The following is a 24,400-nucleotide window of genomic DNA, read 5'->3' on the forward strand; positions in this document are numbered from 1 at the left end:
ATGTTAAATGTGTAATTATTCAGAACCTATCTACCAGCCTGTAATACAACCTGTCATCCCTTCAGAGACCCATTTCACACTAGCTGCACTGTTTGCTGTGCTGTTTACATCTGCCCGAGTGCCTTATTAGTTCCTTGTACAGTTGCAAATGTCGTCCTCTTCCCAGCCTTACTTGTGCACAAATCATTACCTGGCTTCTGCAGGGACACCTCTCTGGAACATTTGTGACCTGGGACCCTGGTTTGTTAGTTTGAAATTGGCTGAGTACATCAAATGGAATGTTTTTCTCTAGCTGCAGAAGGCAGTGAGGCTCAGTTACCGAGGCTGTTTGGCAGCTTGCATGCTCCCACATGGATCCAGGCTATAAGAAACTTAGCAACTATAGAATTGACAAAATATCATGTTTTTGTGCTTGATTTTTAAATAAGGAAAACTGTGAGTGGAATCCACTTATAAAAACAGGGCCACAGAAACATAGGGCCACAGAAACATAAGAACCACTTGCCCTTTATTTAAACTTTTGTATCCTCAACCCTATTTGATCCTTATTTTGTATAAGGATATTATTATGCATATCCCAAGCATGATTAAATTGCTCTACTGGTATCCTCAACCACCTCTGACAGGCGGCTATTTCACTTATCCATTACCCTCGGTGCATGTCCTTGTGTTCTATTCATATCTTCCTTTGAAGAATGTTTCCCTTCTGGACCTTGTTAAAATCCTTCAAATGTTTATATCATATCTGCCCTTTACCTTCTCTGCTCCAAACTGTACATGTTAGGAACTTTTAGTCTTTCCGGGTAAGTTTTGTGATGTAGACCATGCAACATTTTACTTACCGTTCTTTGTACACTCTCCATTGTATTTATATCCTTCTGGATATTTGGCCACCAGAACTGAACACCGTACTCTAGATGAGGCCATACAAACGAACTATACAATGGCATTATTACTTTATTTTTCTTGCTACTGATTCCATGTCCTATTGAACCCAGCAAATGATTTACAAGGACATACAAGGTACATAAAATAATTGAAGATATGATCATTGAAAATAAAGGAGAACAAGAAGCCCTGCTCATGAGTGCGCTTACAATGAGAGAGGTAACTGGTAGAACTGAGAAAATGGAATTTGGGACAGATGCGAGGATGTAAGCTCTAAAAAAAGATGTGGGTTTCAATCTGCATTCAAAGATTTGAAAGCTGAGGGACGTCCTCCTGATCAAGTGTAGTATTCAATGCTATAGGTGAGTAGTAGGATGTTAGGTAGGTAGATGCGATTACCAGCAAGGAGAGGGAGACCTTAGCTCTCAGATTTAAGAAGGAATGAGTAAATGCGTATTTTGAGATGAGGTTTAAGATTATAAAGCAGGTGGTGTTGGGTTTTATGGATGAGAGGTTAGGATAATGAAGTTGTTATATACACTATAACAAGTACTATTTGGCACTTACAAGGAGCTACAGTATATATTAAAGCAGATAATGTAGAGAATCTGCAGACATCTAACTATTTTGCCACCACCATACTCTTATATGGTGGCAAAAAAATCATTCAATTGGACAATTAAAAAAAAAGCGCATTTTTGTTGATTTACATATTATTATTATAATTTTTTTTATATATATCGGCAGGTACAGTATTACAGTAGCTGCCGATTTATATGTTCCAAGCTGCAATGGCAGCTGGGGGTCTGAACTGCACACATTGGAGTACATGGCGGTCACAAGATCTCACGCATGTGCGATGGAGATATTAGGCTGATGGTGTGGGTGTGGCAGCGATAGACAGAGGAGATCATTTTCATTCCCCACTTTGGCTGATGAGATGTTAACACATCTCACCGATATTGCTTCCTGCTTCTCCTCAATAAGGCAAAGCAGGAAGCTCTATAGGGGCATGATAAGTGCTGATATAGTATATCTAGCCCCGAATAAGCTGTTAGACAGATAGGAAGTGAACCAAGAAAGAACAGCCATTAAGACCAATGGAGTAGTAGGAAAATAGAGTGGAAAGTAGCTGAGCGGCCTAGAAAGGATAAGAATGGAGAAGTGACCCTAAAGGTGGCCATACACACGCAGATTTATCTTCAGATCTGGCTGGTTGGAACAAAAACATGGTTATGGATGAGGGCAAATGACAGATGACCATCTGCTTGGAAATGCTGGAAAACTGACAAACTGTCACTCATCCATAACCAGGGGCGGATTGGCCATTATAATTACCGGGAACTTTCCCGGGAGGCCGATGCTACTGAGGCCGAATTTAACATTGCAGGCAGCAGGGGCAGCAGTGAGCACACAGTGACAGCAACAGCATAGCATACAGCATACAGCTGAGCTCACCTCAGGCTCTGCCGCTGAGGCTGAGCTACTAGTGTTAGCCGGCTCAGCCCAGTAGTATAGTCACCATGTGCCAGGCCCTCTGACTGTCACTGGTCTGGCACTGCTGGTGACTCCTCCCACCCACTATTCTCTCTGAGAGCCTAAGCCTGGCTCTCTCCGAGCGGCGCTAGCCCCGCCTCCCTGAGGGGGGGAGGGGGGGGGGGGGTGCCGCAGGAGGATCAAATAGCCCAGTGGACTCGGAGTCAGAAGCGCAGGAGCAGAGAGGAGTCCCCCCCCCTCCCCCCTTCCCTGTTGCTGCTGCTGCTGTCTTCAGTGGCTGCTGCTGCCTGTCACACTGACTACAGGCAGCAGCGCCAGCTTCCTGAAGCTCCTTCCAAGCTCCCATGTCCAACCCCCCTTTAACTACATCAGTGTCACTGTCAGGCCAGCAGACACTAAACAGGGGGCGGAGCTACACGGACGGATGGGCGGAGCCAAACGGGAAGAGGGGGCGGAGCTACATCGGAGCACAGCAGGGCTGATGAAAGGAGAGGCTAAGCTGCCACAGATTTTAAGGTAAAAAAAAAAGTGTGCGAGAGGGAGTAATACTGTCACCAAACTATGTCCAGATGGAGCCATCCTCATTGTACCTGTCTCTCTTACACCAATCATCGCGGTGCGCTGGGGATTCTGCCATGTGTGCGTCTCTGATGCTTGCCCGCCCCATACCCGGCCCATGGACATGCGATCGTCCAAGACGTTGTGTGTCCATGTATGCTGGCGGGCCGCCCGCCAGATCGGAGAATCTGGCACGCCAGCAGCAACAATGAGGCTGGCTCCATCTGTAAAAGCAGCGTAGGAATGTCGGCAGCTGGTGTGGGTGTTACGTATAGGCAGCGATACTACTGTCTGCATCTGGTGTGGGCATTGGTATAAGAAGCGCTACTACTGTCTGCATCTGGTGTGGGCATTGGTATAAGAAGCACTACTACTGTCTGCATCTGGTGTGAGCATTGGTATAAGAAGCGCTACTACTGTCTGCATCTGGTGTGGGCATTAGGTATAAGAAGCGCTACTACTGTCTGCATCTGGTGTGGGCATTGGTATAAGAAGCGCTACTACTGTCTGCATCTGGTGTGAGCATTGGTATAAGAAGCGTTACTACTGTCTGCATCTGGTGTGGGCATTGGTATAAGAAGCACTACTACTGTCGGCATCTGGTGTGAGCATTGGTATAAGAAGCGCTACTACTGTCTGCATCTGGTGTGGGCATTAGGTATAAGCGCTACTACTGTCTGCATCTGGTGTGGGCATTAGGTATAAGAAGCGCTACTACTGTCTGCATCTGGTGTGGGCATTAGGTATAAGAAGCGCTACTACTGTCTGCATCTGGTGTGGGCATTAGGTATAAGAAGCGCTACTACTGTCTGCATCTGGTGTGGGCATTAGGTATAAGAAGCGCTACTATTGTCTGCATCTGGTGTGGGCATTAGCTAAAATCAGCGCTAGTACTGTCGTCAACTGGTGTGGGCATTAAGCATAATCAGGGCTACTACTGTCGGCAACTGGTGTGGGCATTAGGTATAAGAAGCGCTACTACTGTCTGCAACTGGTGTGGGCATTAGGTATAAGAAGCGCTACTACTGTCTGCATCTGGTGTGGGCATTGGTATAAGAAGCACTACTACTGTCGGCATCTGGTGTGGGCATTGGTATAAGAAGCGCTACTACTGTCGGCATCTGGTGTGGACATTAGATATAAGAAGCGCTACTACTGTCTGCAACTGGTGTGGGCATTAGGTATAACAAGCGCTACTACTGTCTGCATCTGGTGTGGGCATTAGCTAAAATCAGCGCTACTACTGTCGTCAACTGGTGTGGGCATTAAGCATAATCAGGGCTACTACTGTTGGCAACTGGTGTGGGTTTTACGTATAACCAGCGCTAAGACTTTCAGCAACTAGTGTGGGCGTCACGTATAGTCAGAGATACTACTGAGGACAACAGTGGGCATTATGTATAAGCAACACTACTACTGTTGACATTTTGTGTAATGGGCACTAATGTGAAGCGTAATGTGAATAAGGGGCACTAGGTGCTGTGCAGGGCAATAACTAGGTGTGTGCCAGTGGTGCCTTGCCCATTTGCACTGTGGGTACATCATGTGGTCCAGCAGCTGCAGTTATTGATTGGCTGTTGGACTGAGAGCTCTGATTGATTTTCAAATATGGTACCAGCTTTTGAGCCAATTCAATGCCTCTGCAGGCTCTGCTGGGCTCAGGGCTGGACAGGACATAATGCATTGGGCACTTCTCTGCCCACTGTGTAAGGGACACTACTGGTGGCATTATGTGTATAAGCAGGAGTACTTAGGGCATTACACATAGCATAATGTCATATGGGCATTAAAGTGTGCAGCATATTGTATAAGGGGAATTACCTTGTGTGGCATAATGTGTAAGCGCATTACAATGTGTGGCATAATGTGAAATAGGCAGTACTGTGTTGCAGTACCATGTGTGCCATAAAGTGTAATGGGCATTACAGTGTAATTGGTACTGTCACGTTGCCACGCCCCTTCTCCCAGTTCTCGCTGTGGTAGTGGGGCAGTCACAAATTCACTTTCTGGCACAGGGCAACAAAATGTCTAATTATGGCACTGGTGCTTTATAATGTGAATAAGTTGGTGTACTGTGTGGCGTAATTTTAAATGAGTGTACTATTGTGTGGCTACGTCCCTTCCTTGTGAGACCACACATCTTTTTTTGTGTGCGTGGTCCCTTTGTAAAGTATGAGAGGGTGCAAATGTAAAGTTTGCAGGAGGACACCGAACACCCTAGCATCGGCCCTGACCACAAATGTTTTTTCTAATGCATTCCATCCCAGAATCGTAGCGCCGTGCTGCCCCCTCTCCACACATCATTTTACCATGATTCGATGGCCTGTGAGGTGATGGCAAAGCCGACATAATGCAATTGTAATTTAATATGGCTCCTCCCCACAGGCCCAAGAATCGCGGTAATGGAGGGGACTAATTATGTCTAGTCACAACACTGAGCAACCACAAATACTGCTGCTGCTTTGCTGCTTTTCAGGCTCTGAGTCCCAATAATTTGATGAATAATTTGTATGAGGCAGCATTTGTATCTACAGATGGTGCCGTTTTCATTCAGCCCAGCAACACGCCAAGATGGGGACATGCTAGCATCTCACATGCTTGCATGCCCCATTGCCACAAATGTGGTGCGTAAGTGTCAAGCATGTGTATTTCAGCTAATGGTGCGTCAAGACGGGCAGACATGCCACATAGTTGGGTTGAATGAAAATGGCTCCAACTGTACTTAAAATAAATAAGTATATACTGTATATATAGTGGGGTTTTTTCACCACATTTAGGGGCAAAGGAATTTGATATAGATAAAGCAGCGCCACTCAGTGTACCACGCCACCACCCTGGGTCCACGCCTCTACCCTCCTGTGTCCACGCCACCATCTAATACCTTTAGTAAAGTTGTGGCAAGTGAAGGTGATCTAGTCAGATATCTTAGAAAAGGGTCTGAAATCGCCCCATGTGTACGCCCCTTAAGGCTTTAGGAGGGGAGCTCATAAACATGTTCCCCCTCCCTGAGAGGTGCTCTCCCTCCTCCCATTGTTCAGAATTATACATGGGCTGAAAACTTCATATACATATGTTTAAGTGTATGTATTCACAGTAATCAGCCCTGTTTCCTGCAGTGTCCGCGGCCGAATTGTTTGGTTCTGTGCAACACCCGTGACTAGGTAGAAACCTGTGCATCTTTCAGCTTCAAGTTCGCAGGTTTACTGATGTAGTAACCCCGCCTACTGTTATGCTGGCCCTGCCCATTTTGATTTGGTGCTGCCCACATGAGGCCACTTCCAGAAATTTTCCAGGGCCACTTTTGGTCCCCAATCCGCCCCTGTCCATAACCATGTTTTTGTTCCAACCAGCCAGATCTGAAGATAAATCTTACTAATGTATGGGCACCTTTAGACTTTGCAGTTCATTCCATTGTGTGAGGATTGTTAAAGAGTGGAGCCTGAATGTATTGGTAGGATGCCAAATTACTAACCGCACCAGGGGGTGAAGGAGAAAGTGATATGATACTAAGGTAGTTTGAAGGCAAAGAGAATAAGTAAAACAGGTCAGTAGTTGGAGACAGAGCCTTGGTCAAAATCTGCTTATTTTAGGATTAGTGAGATCAGCATGTGTTTAATCTGCTGGCAGAGAAGGACACTTTTTCTAGGAGAGTTAAATGCTGGCATAGAGCTAGAGGGAGAAGGTTGGAGGGTGAAATGATAAGTGCACAAGGTTTGTTTTGTATCCATATATACAGCTGTTCTGCTTTCACTGTTCAATGCATGTGATCACGGAAAAGGCCCAACTTGTTTCTGAAATGCATACATATATACGAATATATATATATATATTAATTTTTTTTTACATCTATTTATTAAGAGGTTTTCATTGACATTGCTGATATATAATGTTGCAAAAGTGAGCATAGTTAAAAAGAGGAGCATTGACAAAAAGGGATGTACTGTACGTATGCCGGATTGAGGAAAGAACGGAAAATACAAAGCCATAAAAATAAAGTATGAAGGTATAAAAATGAGTGCCATAGCAACCATGACATCATAATTTGAAAACTGCAATAGTAAAATATTGTAAGAGCAAACCACTAAAAACATACATACTGACAAAGAAGGTAGTTAAACTGTATGAGGGCAAGGTGAAAGTGAGTTTCACTTGGTTTAAACAGAAGATAAAACAAAGATAAAATGTGGGGCCTTTCATTCTTTCAAAAAAGGGGGAGAGGGGAAAGTGGACTCTCTTTGTGGGGCATTATTTGTAAAGTGAGAAGGGCCAAGTAGAGTCTTGCAGTGTTTGAAAAGAAACCATTCACATTTTCAAGTAATTAAAAAATATAAATCTTAGGTGCAATCATCGTTTTAGCACCCACAATGTATTATGTCCGATATGGGCGGACTCCAAGAGTCGAGTATATTAATATTTATCGAGAATATTTATCGGGCCATAGATACTTCTACATACGTTGTAGTCAGTGGTGTAACAATAGCCCCACAGACCCCGCCGTGGCGGAAAGGTGCTGATTAAGTGTGGGCGCCAGGGGTCTGTGGGGGCTATCGCTGCGCTGTCGCTGGGACCTGCCTTAACCCTCTGCTTGCCACCGCCGGGACCCGCAGATCTACTTGTCTGCGGTCCCAGCACACCTCCTGGCTCCTCCTGCTTATGAATAAATAGCCCTCACAAAATGTCCGTCCCGTTACAGCAGACCGTTTTTGAGGATGCTAGAGGAGGGGATGGCCTCCTCTAGGATTCTTAAAAACACTCTGTTTTGGGGGGCAGTCATTTTGTGGAGGTCAAAATTAATTAGCAGCAGGAGCCAGGAAGAGAGCTGGGATGCAGACAAGTAGATCTGTGGGTCCCGGCCACAGACACGGTGGTGGTGGTGGTGGAGGGGTGTTTTACTTGACTGGGAGGGGCGCCAAAATTTTCTGGCGGGGGGGAGCAGATTGTGTAGTTACGCTACTGGATGTAGTGTTAATAAGACTTGCAGTCTTAGAAATTGTTTTAAACATTTGAGTGTAATGTACAGCAAGGGTCTAGTAACCACATTACAGTGAATTACTCATGTAAGTGCCATAAGTAATTACAGTTACAGACTGTACTGTACATAAGCAGTACAATGCAATAAATTGAAGAAAATTACTGAAAGCCTTCAAGAACATTATTTGCATCAGATTTGCCCGTACAGGGAGTCATGATCATAATGTCTGCTGAAAGCATATGCCATGGTTAGTTTGTAACATTCTGTCAGTCTGTAAATGATTAAAAATATATATTATTACTACTTGTGGCGCAGAAGTGATCATAATTTTTCAGTACAAGAACTTGAAAGAATTGGGGAAAAGTTTTTTGGGAGGGAATGTGGGTTTGTCAAGTGAAATATTAAAAATGTGTGCACAATTTGTTTTACAGTGTGTGAGGATGATAGACCAGAAGTGGAACTGGCTTCCCAGCATTTTAGTCATTGTTAGACTGTTACACATTCATAGAAACCACAATTTCCTCATATGTAGCCTGTTGTTCTGTGATTTCATATTAACAATTCAGAAGCACAAAATAATCTGCTTTTTATTGCTGATACCATAATCTGCATCCACATCTTTTTGGCAACAACATGTGTTTAACTGGATATTTACACCCCGCAAAAAAAAAAAAAAAGGTGTCCATTGGAACCATTGCCATAGTTTAGTGATCGGACATCTTGGCAACAAAACAGTTTCCTCATGAAAATTAGTTTCCTAACTACAGTATTTAGGGCTGAATTAAATTAATTGCAGTCTCTTTTGACCAATGAGAAATTTGCTTTAATGGGTGGGTCTCTGTAGGCGTTAACACAGATTTCAGTTGATTTACATAAAAAAAAACTGAAAAAAACCCCACAAAACTAAAAAGAAGGGTTAAATTACCGTATTTGTTTCTAGGTGTATGGGAAATCGAGGTTTTAACCAAGCAGAAAGGAATTAAGTGTTTCTTCCCAATATTTTTGAAACTTGCATAAAAGCAATTAATATTAAAGATACTTTTATGTTCCTTAAAATATTAATTTAATATAGCGAAAAACATTTGCTTATTGTAATGTTTCCATTGATCAGGGTGATTTTCCCATTTTTTCATGCACCTCCACCTATTGAATTGCATCGCTGGTGAAAATAACCTGTGAAGTTGCTCGTAAGATAAACCAGTGGTTTTCATGAACAAAACTCCCTGCTGATTGAATCGGTCTCATTGTGTCTGTCCACATAATTTATATATATATATATATATATATATATATATATATATATAAATATATATAGCAAGGGTGTTCTTTGCCTACTCCTATCTATATATATATATATATAGATAGATAGATAGATAGATAGATAGATATCAAAGGTTGATGCTATGTTATTAAGCAGTGGTTGGCCATGTCAACTTAAATCAAATATGACCACATGGCATGAGAATAAAACAGAAAAGATGTACAAAATGATCAACATGTAGAAAACAAAGAACTCTTCAGCACTAGGATACAGCTTGCACTTTCTAAGTAGTGCAGCCGTTTTTCAACATCTTGGCTGCTTATCAGTTGCACAGGAGCCACCAGACCATTGATCAGAGTTATTTACTCTGTTGGTCATGATCAGAACTGATGCGCTAGTAATGATGTTTTAAGGTTTACATGCAGCAGAGGCTACTGTAGCTCACTATGCATACATATGGCACTTGATGTGCCATTTTGTACATGGGATAAAGTGTTTGAGAAGCGCTAAGCGGATCTGCGGCCACCAGCGGCAGTATTAAAAAAATATTTAAAAAGACAGGCCGGACGTTGATTGGCTGAGAGAGAGAGAGAGAGCACTCTCAGCCAATCAATGGCCAACCTGTCTTTTGAAATATTTTTAAAAATTCTGTCGCCGCTAGCTGCACTGCAGCTCAGTCGACCCCAGAGCCTGATGCTGCCCGCCCCTGCACATAGGAGTGTGCCAGTGGTGCTTTACCGCTGGCACACACCTACAGATCGGACCAACACATCATGGGTGTTAAAAAGCATCTTATGTCCTGCCGGTATGACCATAGGGTCTGAGTCCAATGCACACAAGACTACGCATAGGACCCGACGGCATGTCACATACATCCGATTTGGGCCGATTTCACGACCCAATATGTTGGAATTGGCCGAAATCGGACCAGTGTGTGGGGGCCTTTAGACTGAAAACACACAGATTTAACTGAGCTTGTGCATTTTTGTAAGATTTTTTTTCCAGGCAACTTAATAGGGTAGCCCCAAAAATATATTGGAGAAACATTGGGTTAAATTGCAAAATTTTTTATTTTTTCTCTCCCAATGTTGCTACTCCAGTAATTGAATTTGCCTCCTTAATCTGTGTATATATTATCGCATATAAGCATGCAGCCATAGCATGGACATAATACAATGTCACTTGACATGTTTATCCTGTTAAGCCAAATGAAATAAACATAAATGTTGTAGTAATAGATGGAAAATAAAGTCTTTTATTCCAGAGACTTTTTGAAATTTCCCAGGCAAGAGTCTTTCTATTTACTGTATGTATATGTTTTCCTGTGTGGATACATTCCAAGAAAAGCTGGTCATTGTTTGTGCTGCAAAGTTTTAATAACGCCCAGTAACAATATTTCACATTGTCAGGAATAATTTACAACATTAATGAAGCTAACCCATGCAGCATTTTGAGGAAACAATAAATACCTTGAAATGCTGGACCTTCTGGATGTAGTAGTGCCTGATATTTTGTTATGCTTTTTATATATTACCTCCATTTATAATGTTAGTGCAATGCAAGTCAATGACTTAAGACCTCTCTATAATTCTGCTTTTCAGAGTCCGGTTGGTAGAAAGAGGATCTCCACACAGTTTGCCCCTCATGGAATCTGGAAAAGTAAGCAGATTCAATTATTCAGTTACAGTATTATGAAGGACTTTATTACTCAACTTTTCTAATTTACAACTGAGGAATACAATTTTATTAAGCTTAATGAGATATATACGGACCTTTATTTGAATTCATCTCCTTATTTATTTATCTATTTTTTAGGTGTTTGCATTCTTTTGTTTTCTGGGCATATTAACTTTGACTGCACGTGTATGATTAATCTTCCTAATGTTTATAATTTATGTGTCTATTTTTCTATCAACAGATCCTTCCAGGAGTTCGTATAATAATAGCAAATCCAGAAACAAAGGGACCCCTTGGAGACTCACATCTTGGGGAGGTAAGTCCTACTGTCCTTTCTGCACTGATGTGTACTCCTCTACCTAGGTAACAAAATGATGCTTTTGTAACAAAATAAGGGGTGTTCCTTATTTGATACTTAAACTGCATTACAATCTAGGAAATTATTTAATTTGCCCCCTCTTTGTAGGCTGATAGGCGGCGCAACAGAGAGGGCTTCTTTATTCCTGCTACAGGTGTGGGGTTCTAGCTAGAGGGTAAGCGGTATCATTGTAAAGTACTTTATTAAGTTGCAGAGAAGTTATAACATAGTAGTGAAAGTTACTTAGAAATGTATCAAAAGTCTGCTTTCTGTAAATGTTTTACAGGTTTGAGTTGGTGTTAATGTATCTTTTTTAAAAATTTTGAAAAAGTTCTCATAAATACACAATCACGATACCACTTCCAACAGAGGTAGGAAGAAAATACAAAAGGAAGAGCAATTACTTTGGATGAGAACCACTTATTCTGTACATGAGTCGCCACCTTCAACTCCTTGCTCTCCCCCCCCCTCCTCCAGCTCTTCCGTCCTCCATCGTAGCCACTGATTTTGCAACCTACTTTTCAACCAAAATCTCCTCTCTCAGGACTGCCATCACTGCTGCCATGACCTCACCCTCTCCCTCCTCTCATCTCCACTCCCCTCCTTCCAACCCCTGTCCTCATTTTACCCCACCACTGCTGCTGAAGTCCACTCTATCCTTCAATCCGCTTCTCCCTCCACCTGCCCGCTCGATCCTATCCCCTCCAATATTATCCGTCGTCTCAGTCCGTCAGTCTGCTCTCACCTGGCTCACCTCTTTAATCTTTCCCTATCCTCTGGGATCTTCCCTTCCTCCTTCAAACACGCTCTTGTCTCCCCAATTCTCAAAAAAACAAATCTGGACCCCAACTCTCCATCCAACTACAGGCCCATCTTCCTCCTCCCTTTTGCCTCCAAGCTTCTAGAACGTCTGACCTATAATCGTCTCCTAAGCCACCTTACTGCTAGCTCCATTCTAGACCCCCTCCAATCCGGGTTCCGCCCTTTACATTCCACTGAAACTGCCCTGACCAAAGTCACTAACGATTTACTATCGGCTAAATCCAAAGGCCTCTTCTCTATCCTCATCCAGCTTGATCTGTCGGCTGCCTTTGACACTGTTGACCACCCTCTCCTGCTCCACACCCTCCGCTCCTTTGGCATCACTGGCACGGTCTTCTCCTGGTTCACCTCATACCTCTCCGATCGCTCCTTCTCCGTCTCCACTCCGAGCTCCTCCTCTCCTACTACCCCGCAGCCAGTCGGTGTTCCCCAAGGGTCAGTCCTTGGCCCTCTCCTCTTCTCCCTTTGCACCACCTCTCTGGGCACCCTCATCAGCTCCTATGGTTTTCATTACCACCTTTATGCTGATGATACCCTAATCTATCTCTCCTCCCCCGACCTATCCCCATCACTCCTGTCCAAGGTCTCCGAATGCCTCACGGCCATCTCAGCCTGGATGACCCAACGCTTCCTGAAACTAAACATGGCTAAAACTGAACTTCTAATCTTCCATCCCCCGAACATCCCCTCTTCTCCCACTATCTCCATCAGCATTGGTGAAACCGATATCACCTCCACCGACCAAACGCCCTGCCTTGGTGTCATCATTGACTCCTCCCTCTCTTTCACCCCCCACATTCGTGCTCTCTCACAGTCTTGCCGCTTTCACCTACGCAACATCTCACGCATCAGACCATTCCTCTCCACTGACGCGACCAAAATTCTCATTCACTCTCTTGTCATCTCCCGCCTTGACTACTGCAACATCCTTCTCTCTGGGCTACCTCTCACCCGCCTCACACCTCTCCAAACCATTCTTAACGCTGCCGCTAGGCTCATCTTCCTCTCCCGCCGCTCTACCTCCGCCTCCCCCTCTGTCTATCTCTTCACTGGCTCCCCATTCCTTTCCGAGTTCTCTTTAAACTCCTCACCACCACCTACAAGGCTCTCTCCTCCTCCACCGTTCCTTACCTCTCTTCACTGATCTCTATCCACACTCCCTCCCGTCCTCTTTGCTCCATTGCTGACCGCCGACTGACCTCTCACCTAATCACCTCCTCCCACTCCCGTGTCCAAGACTGCTCTCGCGTGGCCCCCCTGCACTGGAACAACCTCCCGCCACCCATCAGGCTTTCTGATTCCCTTACCTCCTTCAAGCGCTCCCTCAAAACCCACTTTTTTCGACTAGCCTATCCCTCCTCCTAACCTCTTTTGATCCTCCTATCTTGCCTCCTTTCCTACTTATCCTGTGGTTTTTCGTTCGTCCACCCACCTATTTTTAGTATGTTAACTCTTATGAGTAGGGTCCTCCTGCCTCACGTACTCACCCTACCTCTTTACCTCACCTGTCCTCCTGTCCTGTTCTTCCCTTCCTCTACTACTTCTTCTTCAGTCTCCTCGACAATTTTGACACCTACTTCTGAACTGATGCTGATTTTATTTCTACCAGCTATACCCCTATTTATACTGTATTTTTCAATACACCCTGTACGTTACCTTGTCATTTGTTTTTTGTTTGCTATGTACGGCGCTGCGGACACTTTGCGGCGCCTTATAAATAAACGTACTACTACTACATGGGTAGAGCAGCTAGATCGCATTTTAGTACACATTAGCACATGTTATTGTGTTTAGAACATCTCATAAATGATGAGTAGCTTGAAAGTGAAAGTTACCTTATGATTCCGAATGATTTCCTGCCCTCACGCAAGCCTGCGAATGGATGTTTATGAAAAACATCCATTCGCAGTGCTGCAGGGAAATTCGGTAGCGGGGCGGGCGTTTGTGTGGGTGGCATTACATGGCTCACAAAGCATCGAACTACCGCTGCATCGCAAGCAAACCAGAATAAGGCCCAGATTCCCATCTTCCTACATTATCTAGGTGGTCTGTGGGGGGGGGGGGGGGGGGGGGGCAGCAAGCACTGGCTGTGAGAGGTCTCAAGTATTTCGGGTTTACTTAACGGAAGCAATAAAAATGGTTATGTCATTTATTTTTAGTGATGCTTATTAGTATACTCATCATCATCGTATTTCTAATAGTAAATATATTTGTTAAAAAAAAAACTTCAAAATACTTAATAATATTTTGGAATACACAGTCTGACAATATATCAGATGGAACATTAAAAAGTAAAAATCGAACATCTCAATCTAAACCAAACAAGCATTGATGAGCCACATTATAGATTGCCAGCCTCTCTCATCTCCACCTAATGTTATTTTTCCTGATTTGAGTTTTGTTCCTCATGTCTCATTAATAGCACGATATTGACCCATTCACTCCACTTGTTACAATGCATGGGACACTTGTCCTTTATGTTTTAGATGACCCTTAAGTGATACACTTGAGGATTTAGCACAGTTATTATAGATTCATTTTCTTTCATACTTAATCTTTTAAATTATTCTAATTCTTGCGACTTATATTTTAGATATCCGCTAGGTCAGAAATCAAAGTCTGTTTGTAGCCGAAGACTTAAAACTCATTGGTGTTTAGAAGAGATTACATTCCCCTGTTGATCCATGACAGAATATTAATCAATGAGCTTTAGCTATTCCTTTGGATTAAGCCACTGTCTTTCTTGCTTAGTACATTCATGTGTCATTTTGATTTTGAAAATGCCAATATGAAATGATATATTAACTTGTGTAGTAAGTATTTTGTTTATTAAGTGACTAGCTTTTGTAACAAAAAGGTCATTCTTTTATTGTTTTACGCTTACTAAAATCCTGGTAATTGATCTAGAACATATAGTAAATGATGTTGATGAATAATAAAACTTTAGCAGAAGCAGAACATGCAGCATAAATAGTGCTGTACAATTTTACATCAATACCCGGCAATGGTTCCCACTGAAGACAGTATGATAGCTGTAATCTGAATAAATGATAAAGGATCTAGCACATATAAAGTGCACATGCTGACATTTGGGGTAATTAATAAAATGTTTACCTGCATACAATTTTTGTCTTTTTCATTCTTGTAAGATACATGACTTGGCAACACTACTGCAATTATGTTTAAGGGGGGTATTCAATGTGGGATCACGGCTGTCGAACCCCACCGACAGCCGTGATCCAGGTCCGTTTGCGGTCAGATTGACCGGAGAACGACAGGCGGGATTCAATGTCCCGCCTGCCGCTCGGTGCAAAGGGGGCGTGGCCGTGAAAACGGTCGTGGATTGTCGATCTGCGGCCCAGATAACGACAATCCACGGCCGGTATCGGCAGAACGGACCCGACAGCTTCTGAAGTCGGGCCCCTTCTGCCGTGATCCCTCATTAATGCTGTCGTTAATGACAGCATTGAATAGGGAGCTGCCGCTATTTCCCATGTTGGAAATAGCGGCAGCAGATTGAATACCCCCCTTAATCTATTAAATTTCGAACCTCAAGCAACTGATTTTTTGTGGTTTTGGAATAAACACATTCTTGTTTGATTTTGCAGATTTGGGTTCACAGTGCTCATAATGCCAGCGGGTACTTCACAATTTATGGAGATGAGTCCTTACAGTCCGATCACTTCAGTTCCAGGCTCAGCTTTGGAGATACGCAAACTATCTGGGCAAGGACGGGTTATCTGGGGTTCTTAAGAAGAACGGAGCTAACCGATGCAAATGGAGGTAAAACCTTAATAAAGTTCAAAAATAATATACCGTGAAGAGATTTTCCTATCTCTAGAAAATAGCTTCCTCTTGTCCAGTACTTAACTAAAATATACATAGTTTACCTTCCCTTAGCTGCAACAACATATTGGATTGGGTAAGGGGTCGATAGTGTTATTGGGCACTGGTGGGGGAAGCAGGGACGGGACAGTAGGCAAATTTATTTTTGAAAAATCCACTCATCTTTACGGAAGAAAAAAAATTTCCTTACAACCAAAAATGATGTAATATTTTTACAGCATCAAGTGCTTGTTTTTGGGGCTCCCTGCTGGGGCGTAACTAGATATTCATAGGCCCCATAGCAAAAGTTTGTAAGGGCCCTCTATTTAGCGACTGATGGTGATAAATGTATGTAAAACATTTACTTAGTGAGTAAAGATCTCAAAGAATATATTCAGATATGGAATACATTTTTTTCTGAATATATTCTTTGAGAATCATCTGGACTTCTTTTCATCTGAGGGCGGACCAGAAATACCCTGAAAAAAAACTTTTGGTGCATATAGGGCACCCAATACAGGTGAGATCTTTACCATCTGGGGAGTGCATTAAGGAGGGATAAAGATACCTTTATGTGCTTATAGGACCTTTGCGAAAGGTCAGTCTCACTGTTTGGGACACTGCATCTGAAATAATGCATATTTAAGAAGTATTCTCACAGCTGTTTCCTCTTCTGTGTCTCCCTACATATATCTTTATGAGAACAGACCTGGGTGAAGCATTACTCCTATCCGAAGGACCTTTATTATTTTGGTTTATCCTGTGGTAGAATAAGACAGCGCATTTCAATTTACCTATCTTCTTTGACCAGCATTATTTGTATTGCTACAATAAAAAAAAACAAATCTTGTTAGGTCAGTGATGGCTAACCTTGACACTCCAGCTACACATCTTAACATGCCCTGCTACAGTTTTACTATTTGTACATGCTAAAACTGATGCAGGGCATGCAGGGATGTGTAGTTCAACAACAGCTGGAGTGTTAATGTTAGCCATCACTGGCTTAACTGTGAAGAGATCTGTTTTTAATCTTGAAATTCTTTGCGATTGCCTGACAGACGTTATGTATTATTACTCCTAGAACGACATGATGCTCTTTATGTGGTTGGGGCTCTGGATGAAGCGATGGAACTTCGAGGGATGAGGTACCACCCCATTGATATTGAAACATCCGTAATCAGAGCCCATAAAAGTGTAACAGAATGGTGAGTGGCTTCTGCTTTGTATTTTATTGAGTGTCTGTAACACTGCAAAACAAAGATATTCATGCACAATCGTTTAGAGAAGCATTTAGGGTCTTTTAACCCCTTGAGTGGTGGATTTTTCTGGGCAGGACAAACCTATCAGGGCAGGTTTGTCCTACCCCAGAAAAACCCACCACAGAACTTAGCCCCTTCCCTGTCGCCTACCCCTCCCTACCTGTTCTCACCACCATCCAGTGCCGACTCCCCACCCCGGATCGCCGGGGTTCCCCTGCCACTGTCCCCGCCGCCAATCACTGCAGTTACCAGGTGGCAGGCTCGGGGATGTTCAGGGTGGCTCAGGGGGACGCGGGCGCCCGAACTCCCGAGCCACCCCGTCTGCTCACTGCTGCGAATGGCAGCAGCATTGATTGCTGGCGTATGATTGCCGGGGTGGGGGGAGTTGGCCCTGGCCGGAGGTGACAACCTGGGTGGTGCGCCAGTGGTGCACAGCTGGAGACACCACTGGCGCACACCTATCAATCAGTGGCATGCCCGAGAAATTTCTGGGCATACCACCAAAGTGGTTAATGCTTCTAATAGTAAACGCATACGTTTGTTGCTCTATTCACCTGTTAGGCAGACTTTAATGGTCTGTGCTAGCCAGGAGGTCCAGTAGTGGTAACAACAACAATAAACATGGACTCCTGGCCCTATGGGCATTAACCTTGTTTATATGAAAAAAGTAACAAGAAAACTAATCTACAATTAATATTGTATAAACAACTTAATGCTTTGGTATCTCCATGTACTTGATATTCTTATCATCGGGTTTTCACTGATAAATATATAGGTACAGTATTTTGTTTGCAATTTCGTACATTTTTTTGTTTCCTTATGTAATTCCCTTAAAATAATAAATGCAAATAAGCTAGCCCAATTTTTTCTGAAAATAATTATTTGTTAAAAAAAAAACATATGCCCACTAGCCCTCCATTTCTCCACTGGTCTCAAATTTGAGAAATGGGCAGACTAGATGAGCCATGTGGTTCTTATTGCTGAAAAATTCCATTTCTAATTCTATGTTCCAGCAAGTGTTGATGTTGGGGCGTCCGAGTTCTGCCCACATACTGTAGTTGCGGTAGCATACAATGGGGGCAATTGTTTTATAGGTACAAGTCAGAGAAATGCAATTATTTTGCACAATGGTAATAGGTCTTCTTTAACTAGATGCAGTAATTGTTTGGACAACAATATAAAAACAGCAATAGAATGTATTCAATATAAATATGTGAAAAATCATTAAATAATGCGTATGGCTTGTGGATAAGATTGTTCACATATATTTAGTTATCAAAGTAACAATATATAATAAATATCATACATAATGGATAATAAACATGAGCACTGGGTATATTCAGCTAGACCGCCTACATCACAACCCAATATAGTGCCCCCAGTAGCACTTATTCAACTGAAATTACAGCCTCATGTGTGGACTTTGGAATATCTGTGTTGACTTTTAATCTAATTTCCATAACCAGTCAGGGTTTTTGAATGTAAAATACCAGTTGGTGGTAACAAGTGTCCAATAAGTCCTCTAGCAAGAAGTCCTTGCTGTATTAGTGATAGATGGTTGTCCTTTTTAACTGGCTTATAATGAAGAGGTGCTGGGACTAGTCTGAAATATGAATGAAGGTTGCAGTAATGGCGTTAGTCACCAAGTACTAAATTGATGTGTTTAGCTAATGTGTTGCCCTCAGCTTCCACAGAAGCAAGTGTCTCATGATTCCAACTTAGCTAGTATAAATAGCTAGTCTTTAATTAATTGCACACCTACTGCAACAATTAACAGTATTAAATATAGTATTTACATGCAAGTCGGGTGTGGTATGGGACTCCGACAGTCGGGATCCCGACAGTCATTAGCCCGACTTCGGGATCCCGACTGCCTGTACTCAGACAGCATGGCGAGCGCAAAAAAGCCCCTTGCAGGCTCGCTGCTCTCGCCACGCTGCGGGCATAGGTGGCGAGCCACCTATTCTACTCTCCCTCTATGGTGGTCGTGGACCCCCACGAGGGAAAATAGCGGGTGGCTGTCGGGCACCCGGCTGTCTGCGTTTTGACAGTCGGGATCCCGACATCTGGTAAATGACTGTCGGGAACCAGTCCAGCACCCTGCAATCCATACTCAAAACAGTGTAATAAATGATTGTAAATGGGCAATCCAGTACTTATGTAGTACCAGGGCGCCCAATTAGCCTACGTACGCTTGCACAAGAAAATCGCATCGCACGTCCCATTTTAGTTCCTTGCAATGCAATGCAATGCGATCTCAGTAGTTTATATGGATGGACGTTTGTTAGTTACCGTAGCTATGCTTTAAGAATAAGCTTAAGCTACAGAAATAGCGTAGTCAGTCAGAACTTGCATAAGTGTTCCCGGTCTCTGTCAGCTTCATTCTGAGGTGAATTACTGATAGTGATGGCTGCTTCAGTGAGTGCTCAGAACACGACAGAGGTGACAGTCATGGGAGGTGAACACCTCACAAGAGTGAGGAAAGGTAACCGGCACCCCGGGAACCAGTGTGCCGCTCTCAGACTGACCTTTTTGCGGCAGGTCTTAATGTGGCAGTGCCACATGCTATCCTTTAGGGATAGCCGCATCGGATGGCCATTCACACAATTTTGTGTGACTGGCAGCAACTGGTGTCGCTGGAAAAAAAAATCACAGCCTCCTCCTCTGTATTAGGCAAGGTGAACATGGTGAGGTTTATATACTCGTGGGCGGAGGAGATGACCAGCGTGCTGTACTGTGAACGGGAACTGCACATGTCCATCAAAACCACCATGCAGTACAACAGCTTGATGAGGGAGGCATGTGCGATGGATTTACTTTCCCAGCCCCAGAGGCAAATTGGCGGTCCTGGCATGGTGGTGGAGGTAGATGAAAGCCTTTTTGTGAAGAGGAAGAATAATGTCGGGAGGATGCTGCCTCAGCAATGGGTTTTCGGAGGGATCTGCAGGGAGACAGGTGCATGTTTTCTGACTGCAGTTCAAAGCAGAGATGTCAGTATGCTGATGACCGCAATCAACGTACATGTAGCTCCGGGATCTATAATATACTCTGATTGCTGGAGAGAATATAATACAGAACAGCTACAGCAGGCAGGTTATCAGCATGCAAAAGTGAACCATCGCTATAACTTTGTTGGCCCGTATTCAGGGGTTCACACTCAAAATATAGAGTGGCTGTGGGGGCATGCAAATGGAGGCACAAACGCCATCAAGGACCGTCCTGGTAACATTTGGAGTCATACCTCCAAGAGTTTATATTGAGGAAGAGTCTGGGTGCTTCGAATCTATTTGCCCGAATACTGCATGCTCTCACACTCCTGCCCAAGGCAAATTCACTGCCTTCACAGTGACTGAATTTTTATGTTTTTTATTGATGAATTTTGATTATTGTTGTAACTTATCTTGATTACTGTTTATAAATGTCATTAATTATTGTGTTTTATTGATTAATAATTATTAAGTAAATTTACAGTTTATCGTTAACACATGTCCTCATTACTGTGTCAGATGTACGGTATGGCTGGTGTGAATGTGTTCCTAAAACACCCCCACTATCCACGCCACCCCGAAGCGTGGCGAGCACAGCGAGACCCGCGAGGGGCGGCGGAACGTGTCCTCCTGACCTTTTCTTACCCCCAATATCCACGTCGGCGCTAAAACAGGACATGTGATGCGATTTCCTTACGCAGAATAGCCCACTAAGCAAATTGCTTAGTGGTAGCCCTGGTACTACATAAGTACCTGCAATCCTATCATATTAGACTAAATATATGTCTAAACCTTACATATTTTAAGGTATACTGTACAACACATGTCTATAATCCATTAGTTTCACAGGATATGGTCAATGGGTCACCAGCAATTAGGTCGACAAGCATTAGGTCGACAAGCATTAGGTCGACATGCAGGAAGGTCAACATGACTTAAAATCGTCATGCAGGAAGGTTGACATGACTTAAAGTTGACATGGGTTAGGTCGACGGGGTCATTTTGTTGACATGGGGAAGGTCGATGGGGTCATTAGGTCGACATGGGGTCTTTTTCTGGTTTATTGAGACATGTGCCGACAGGTGGTATTTCATGCTCTACTATCCACTAGTGCAGGCATGTCCAACGTTGACCATCCAGATGTTGTGAAACTACACATCCCAGCATGCCTTGCCACAGTTTTGCTATTAGAGAATGCTAAAACTATTGCAAAGCATGCTGGGATGTGCAGTTTCACAACATCTGGAGGGCCAACGTTGGTGTGCCAAGCGTAACACGCTTTAGTGTTTATGTTGACTGTGTCGACATTCTGGTAAAATAAAAGTAAAAAAAAACAAAGCCATGTCGACTTTTTCAATGTTGACCTAATGACCCTGTCAACCATGTTGACTTAACCAATGTTGACCTTAAGTCATGTCGACCTTACTGCATGTCGACCTACTTGCTGGTGACCTAATGATCCATGCCCAGTTTCACCATGGGTCCATCATGTAATATAAACATGCAGCACATGATCTGAGCTCTGTCGCACAGCATCATGGGAGGAGCACTCATGATTACATCCCACTCGTAAAACTCATCTTCATGCTCCATTGAAAACAAATTCTTTAGCATTTAGTATGGTTTTGAATCCAACATTTATCCTCTTTTCTTACAACAGTGCCGTGTTTACCTGGACAAATTTGTTGGTCGTTGTTGTTGAACTTGATGGCTCAGAACAAGAAGCCCTGGATCTAGTACCACTGGTCACCAATGTGATCTTGGAGGAACATTATCTTATCGTAGGTGTGGTCGTAGTGGTGGACATTGGTGTCATTCCTATCAACTCCCGTGGAGAGAAACAGCGTATGCACCTACGAGATGGGTTTTTGGCAGATCAGCTGGACCCTATATATGTGGCCTACAACATGTAGTCTTGTACTTTTAAGGCTTCCATGGACTTAATAATAGATGTATAAATTTTTTTTTGTGTTCACTAAAAGGAAAAAAAACAAACAAAAAAAACAACGTGCAAATAAGGGGAAAATATTTGTTGAGAATTGAGCAGTTTTTGTCATTTTAACTTTCCAGTTTCTCAAAAATTGGGCAGACAGAATGTGAAATTTGCTTTTGTTTGTACCACTACATTTTACCACCGAGACTCATTCATTTTTGTTTTGTTTTTTTATAAGGTACTTTGTTGACAGGCTGCAAACTACCCGGTCTCCAATGTACAGAAAACTGTGTGACCCTCAAGTTTTTTTTATTATTATTTTAAATGCCAATTTTTAAAACCAGTTATTGTCTTATGTTGCTAGACTGACCCTATTTTTTTCATTATGTAGCTATGTATTTTATGAAGGATTTTTTTTTATTATAATGGAAATAGGTTGATTTTATAAAACCTCTCACAGTGGCAATGTTGCTACAGGGTTCACATTGTGTCGGGGCAACAATTCGATCTAGATCCTTTATTATTCTTAGTCCTGTTATTTTTGAAAAGGAAAAAGGGTACGAACGAGCAAAATGCCGACATTTATAATGACACACCACGTAAAGAGTGCTGTAGTTTACCATTTTAACTTTATGGGTACTGGATCAAAGCCAAAGTTTGCAAGCTGCTAATCTGCCCAGTGTTTTAACCCATTGATATCTGAAGGGAAATATTGTTTTTCTTTCTCTTCCGATACCGCAACAATAAATTATTGGTTGCAAACAAACATGCAGACACATTAGGATTTGTGGTGTTCTTTTGCAGCCAGAAATAGATTTCGCAAACCTTTTAAATGGCAAAAGAAGGTCTTTATTTAATGTTGATGCCTCCGCTGGGGCTTCAGACAGGCTGGTAGAGGTTATATTGTAATTTAGCCATCTCAAAGCCAAATATCTCAGCCCCAAAAGGTCGGCATTGCTACTCTTATGTAAGCACACTAGTTAAAAATTGCTGTTCATCTCAGATTGAGAGTATATTATAACTAGCAATTGTTAATAAAAAATAAATTTAAACAACAAAGTATGCATAGGGCGGACTTTGGCAAATATCTTTGTACGGAACTAAAAAGATAAAATAAGTTAACTCTCCATATGTAATTATGTATAAAATGTTTAATTTATTTTGATCTCTTTAGAAGTATAAACAAGAACAGCATTCAAGAAAGTAAAACTCTTGTAATGGCTGCTAATATAAAAAAAAAGCGTTGTATTATCTTGAGTGGATAGTATCACATCAAATATATATATGAAATTATAAATTCACTAATGGGTTATGTGGGAAGGGATATATTTTAATGTTTACGATGCAGTACATGTCACTTGCATGGTGTCTCCCACTGTATATAACTGGGTGTTCTTCACAATCTCTGTTTGAAACCTGCAATCGTGGATTGCTTGTGTTCCCGTATAAAAGATTATTCTAGATACCAGCAAGTGGATTTAAAATACCATCCTTTCGATGGTGTACAAAATGTATGGCTGAAATGCACTATCATTTGTCCTTTCTCCTAGAGAAGCAACCGTAGATACAATTGTATAATGTGCTGAACAGAGGATACATTTAACAATACATAAAAAAAAGAATGTTGAGGAATGAAGGCCGTTTGCAGGAACTACTAGTTGGATGGGCATCTTTGTTAAACAACGAGCTGACTCATGCGTTTCGTGGGCATTCGATATTGTCTAAATTGTTACAATACATTAATATACCTTTTATTTTACATGAGTTTTTAGTGAGATTTTGAGAAAATGTTACCAACATTCAAACCTAGTTTGCACTCCACATGGATTTTAAATTGAAGCCACCTAAAAATAAAAGGCATATGTCATTCAATCATGTTCAATCATGTTTAATTATTTATTTTTATATACAGTAGCATTTCAAACTGCGGATAACATATTGTATCATGGAAGCTCTTTATATTCGTTAATTGACTTTTGCTGTCTTTATATCCTTGCGCAGCGCTGTGTAGTTGCCTTGGAACACATACACAAAAAAAATAGGTTTTCCAGATAGAATTGTTTACAGTGCAAACAACACAGAATAAGCTGTGTTTTATCCCTGGACAGCAACATGACACAACTCTACCTGATAACATAAAGCGCTGTCTTGTAAGTAGAAATAAAGGCCAGAAAGATAGGTGACCGTAAATAGTAAAAACCAGACATGCACAGATAATAAATTACATGGAGGGAAACCCATTTAAAAAGCAACATTGAAAAGTCTAAACTGACTCATTTGTGGAGATTAAACAATTTATTTTGGAATAAGGGGTAAATGTATGAAGTTTGGAGAGGTGGTACCTATGCCCATAAAGAACGTTC

At 42.4% G+C, this 24,400-nt stretch overlaps 1 protein-coding gene across 7 annotated transcripts in view; it reads left to right on the forward strand.

Moving 5' to 3' along the window:
- Positions 1 to 23,909, forward strand: part of DIP2C (DIP2 acetate--CoA ligase C (putative)) — a 420,633-nt gene extending 396,724 nt beyond the window's left edge. For all 7 annotated transcript variants that reach the window (XM_083188980.1, XM_083188979.1, XM_083188978.1 and 4 more), the window contains 5 exons: positions 10,778 to 10,835; positions 11,095 to 11,169; positions 15,642 to 15,816; positions 16,940 to 17,063; positions 21,765 to 23,909. In XM_083188980.1, the coding sequence (XP_083045106.1) occupies positions 10,778 to 10,835; positions 11,095 to 11,169; positions 15,642 to 15,816; positions 16,940 to 17,063; positions 21,765 to 22,017 (685 nt within the window). In that variant the 3' untranslated portion in view covers positions 22,018 to 23,909. The remainder of the gene's footprint in view (positions 1 to 10,777; positions 10,836 to 11,094; positions 11,170 to 15,641; positions 15,817 to 16,939; positions 17,064 to 21,764) is intronic.
- The last annotated feature ends 491 nt before the right edge of the window (positions 23,910 to 24,400 follow it).

This window comes from Crinia signifera, chromosome 5 (genome assembly GCF_055691185.1).
Source record: "Crinia signifera chromosome 5, ASM5569118v1, whole genome shotgun sequence".
Lineage (NCBI taxonomy): Eukaryota > Metazoa > Chordata > Amphibia > Anura > Myobatrachidae > Crinia > Crinia signifera.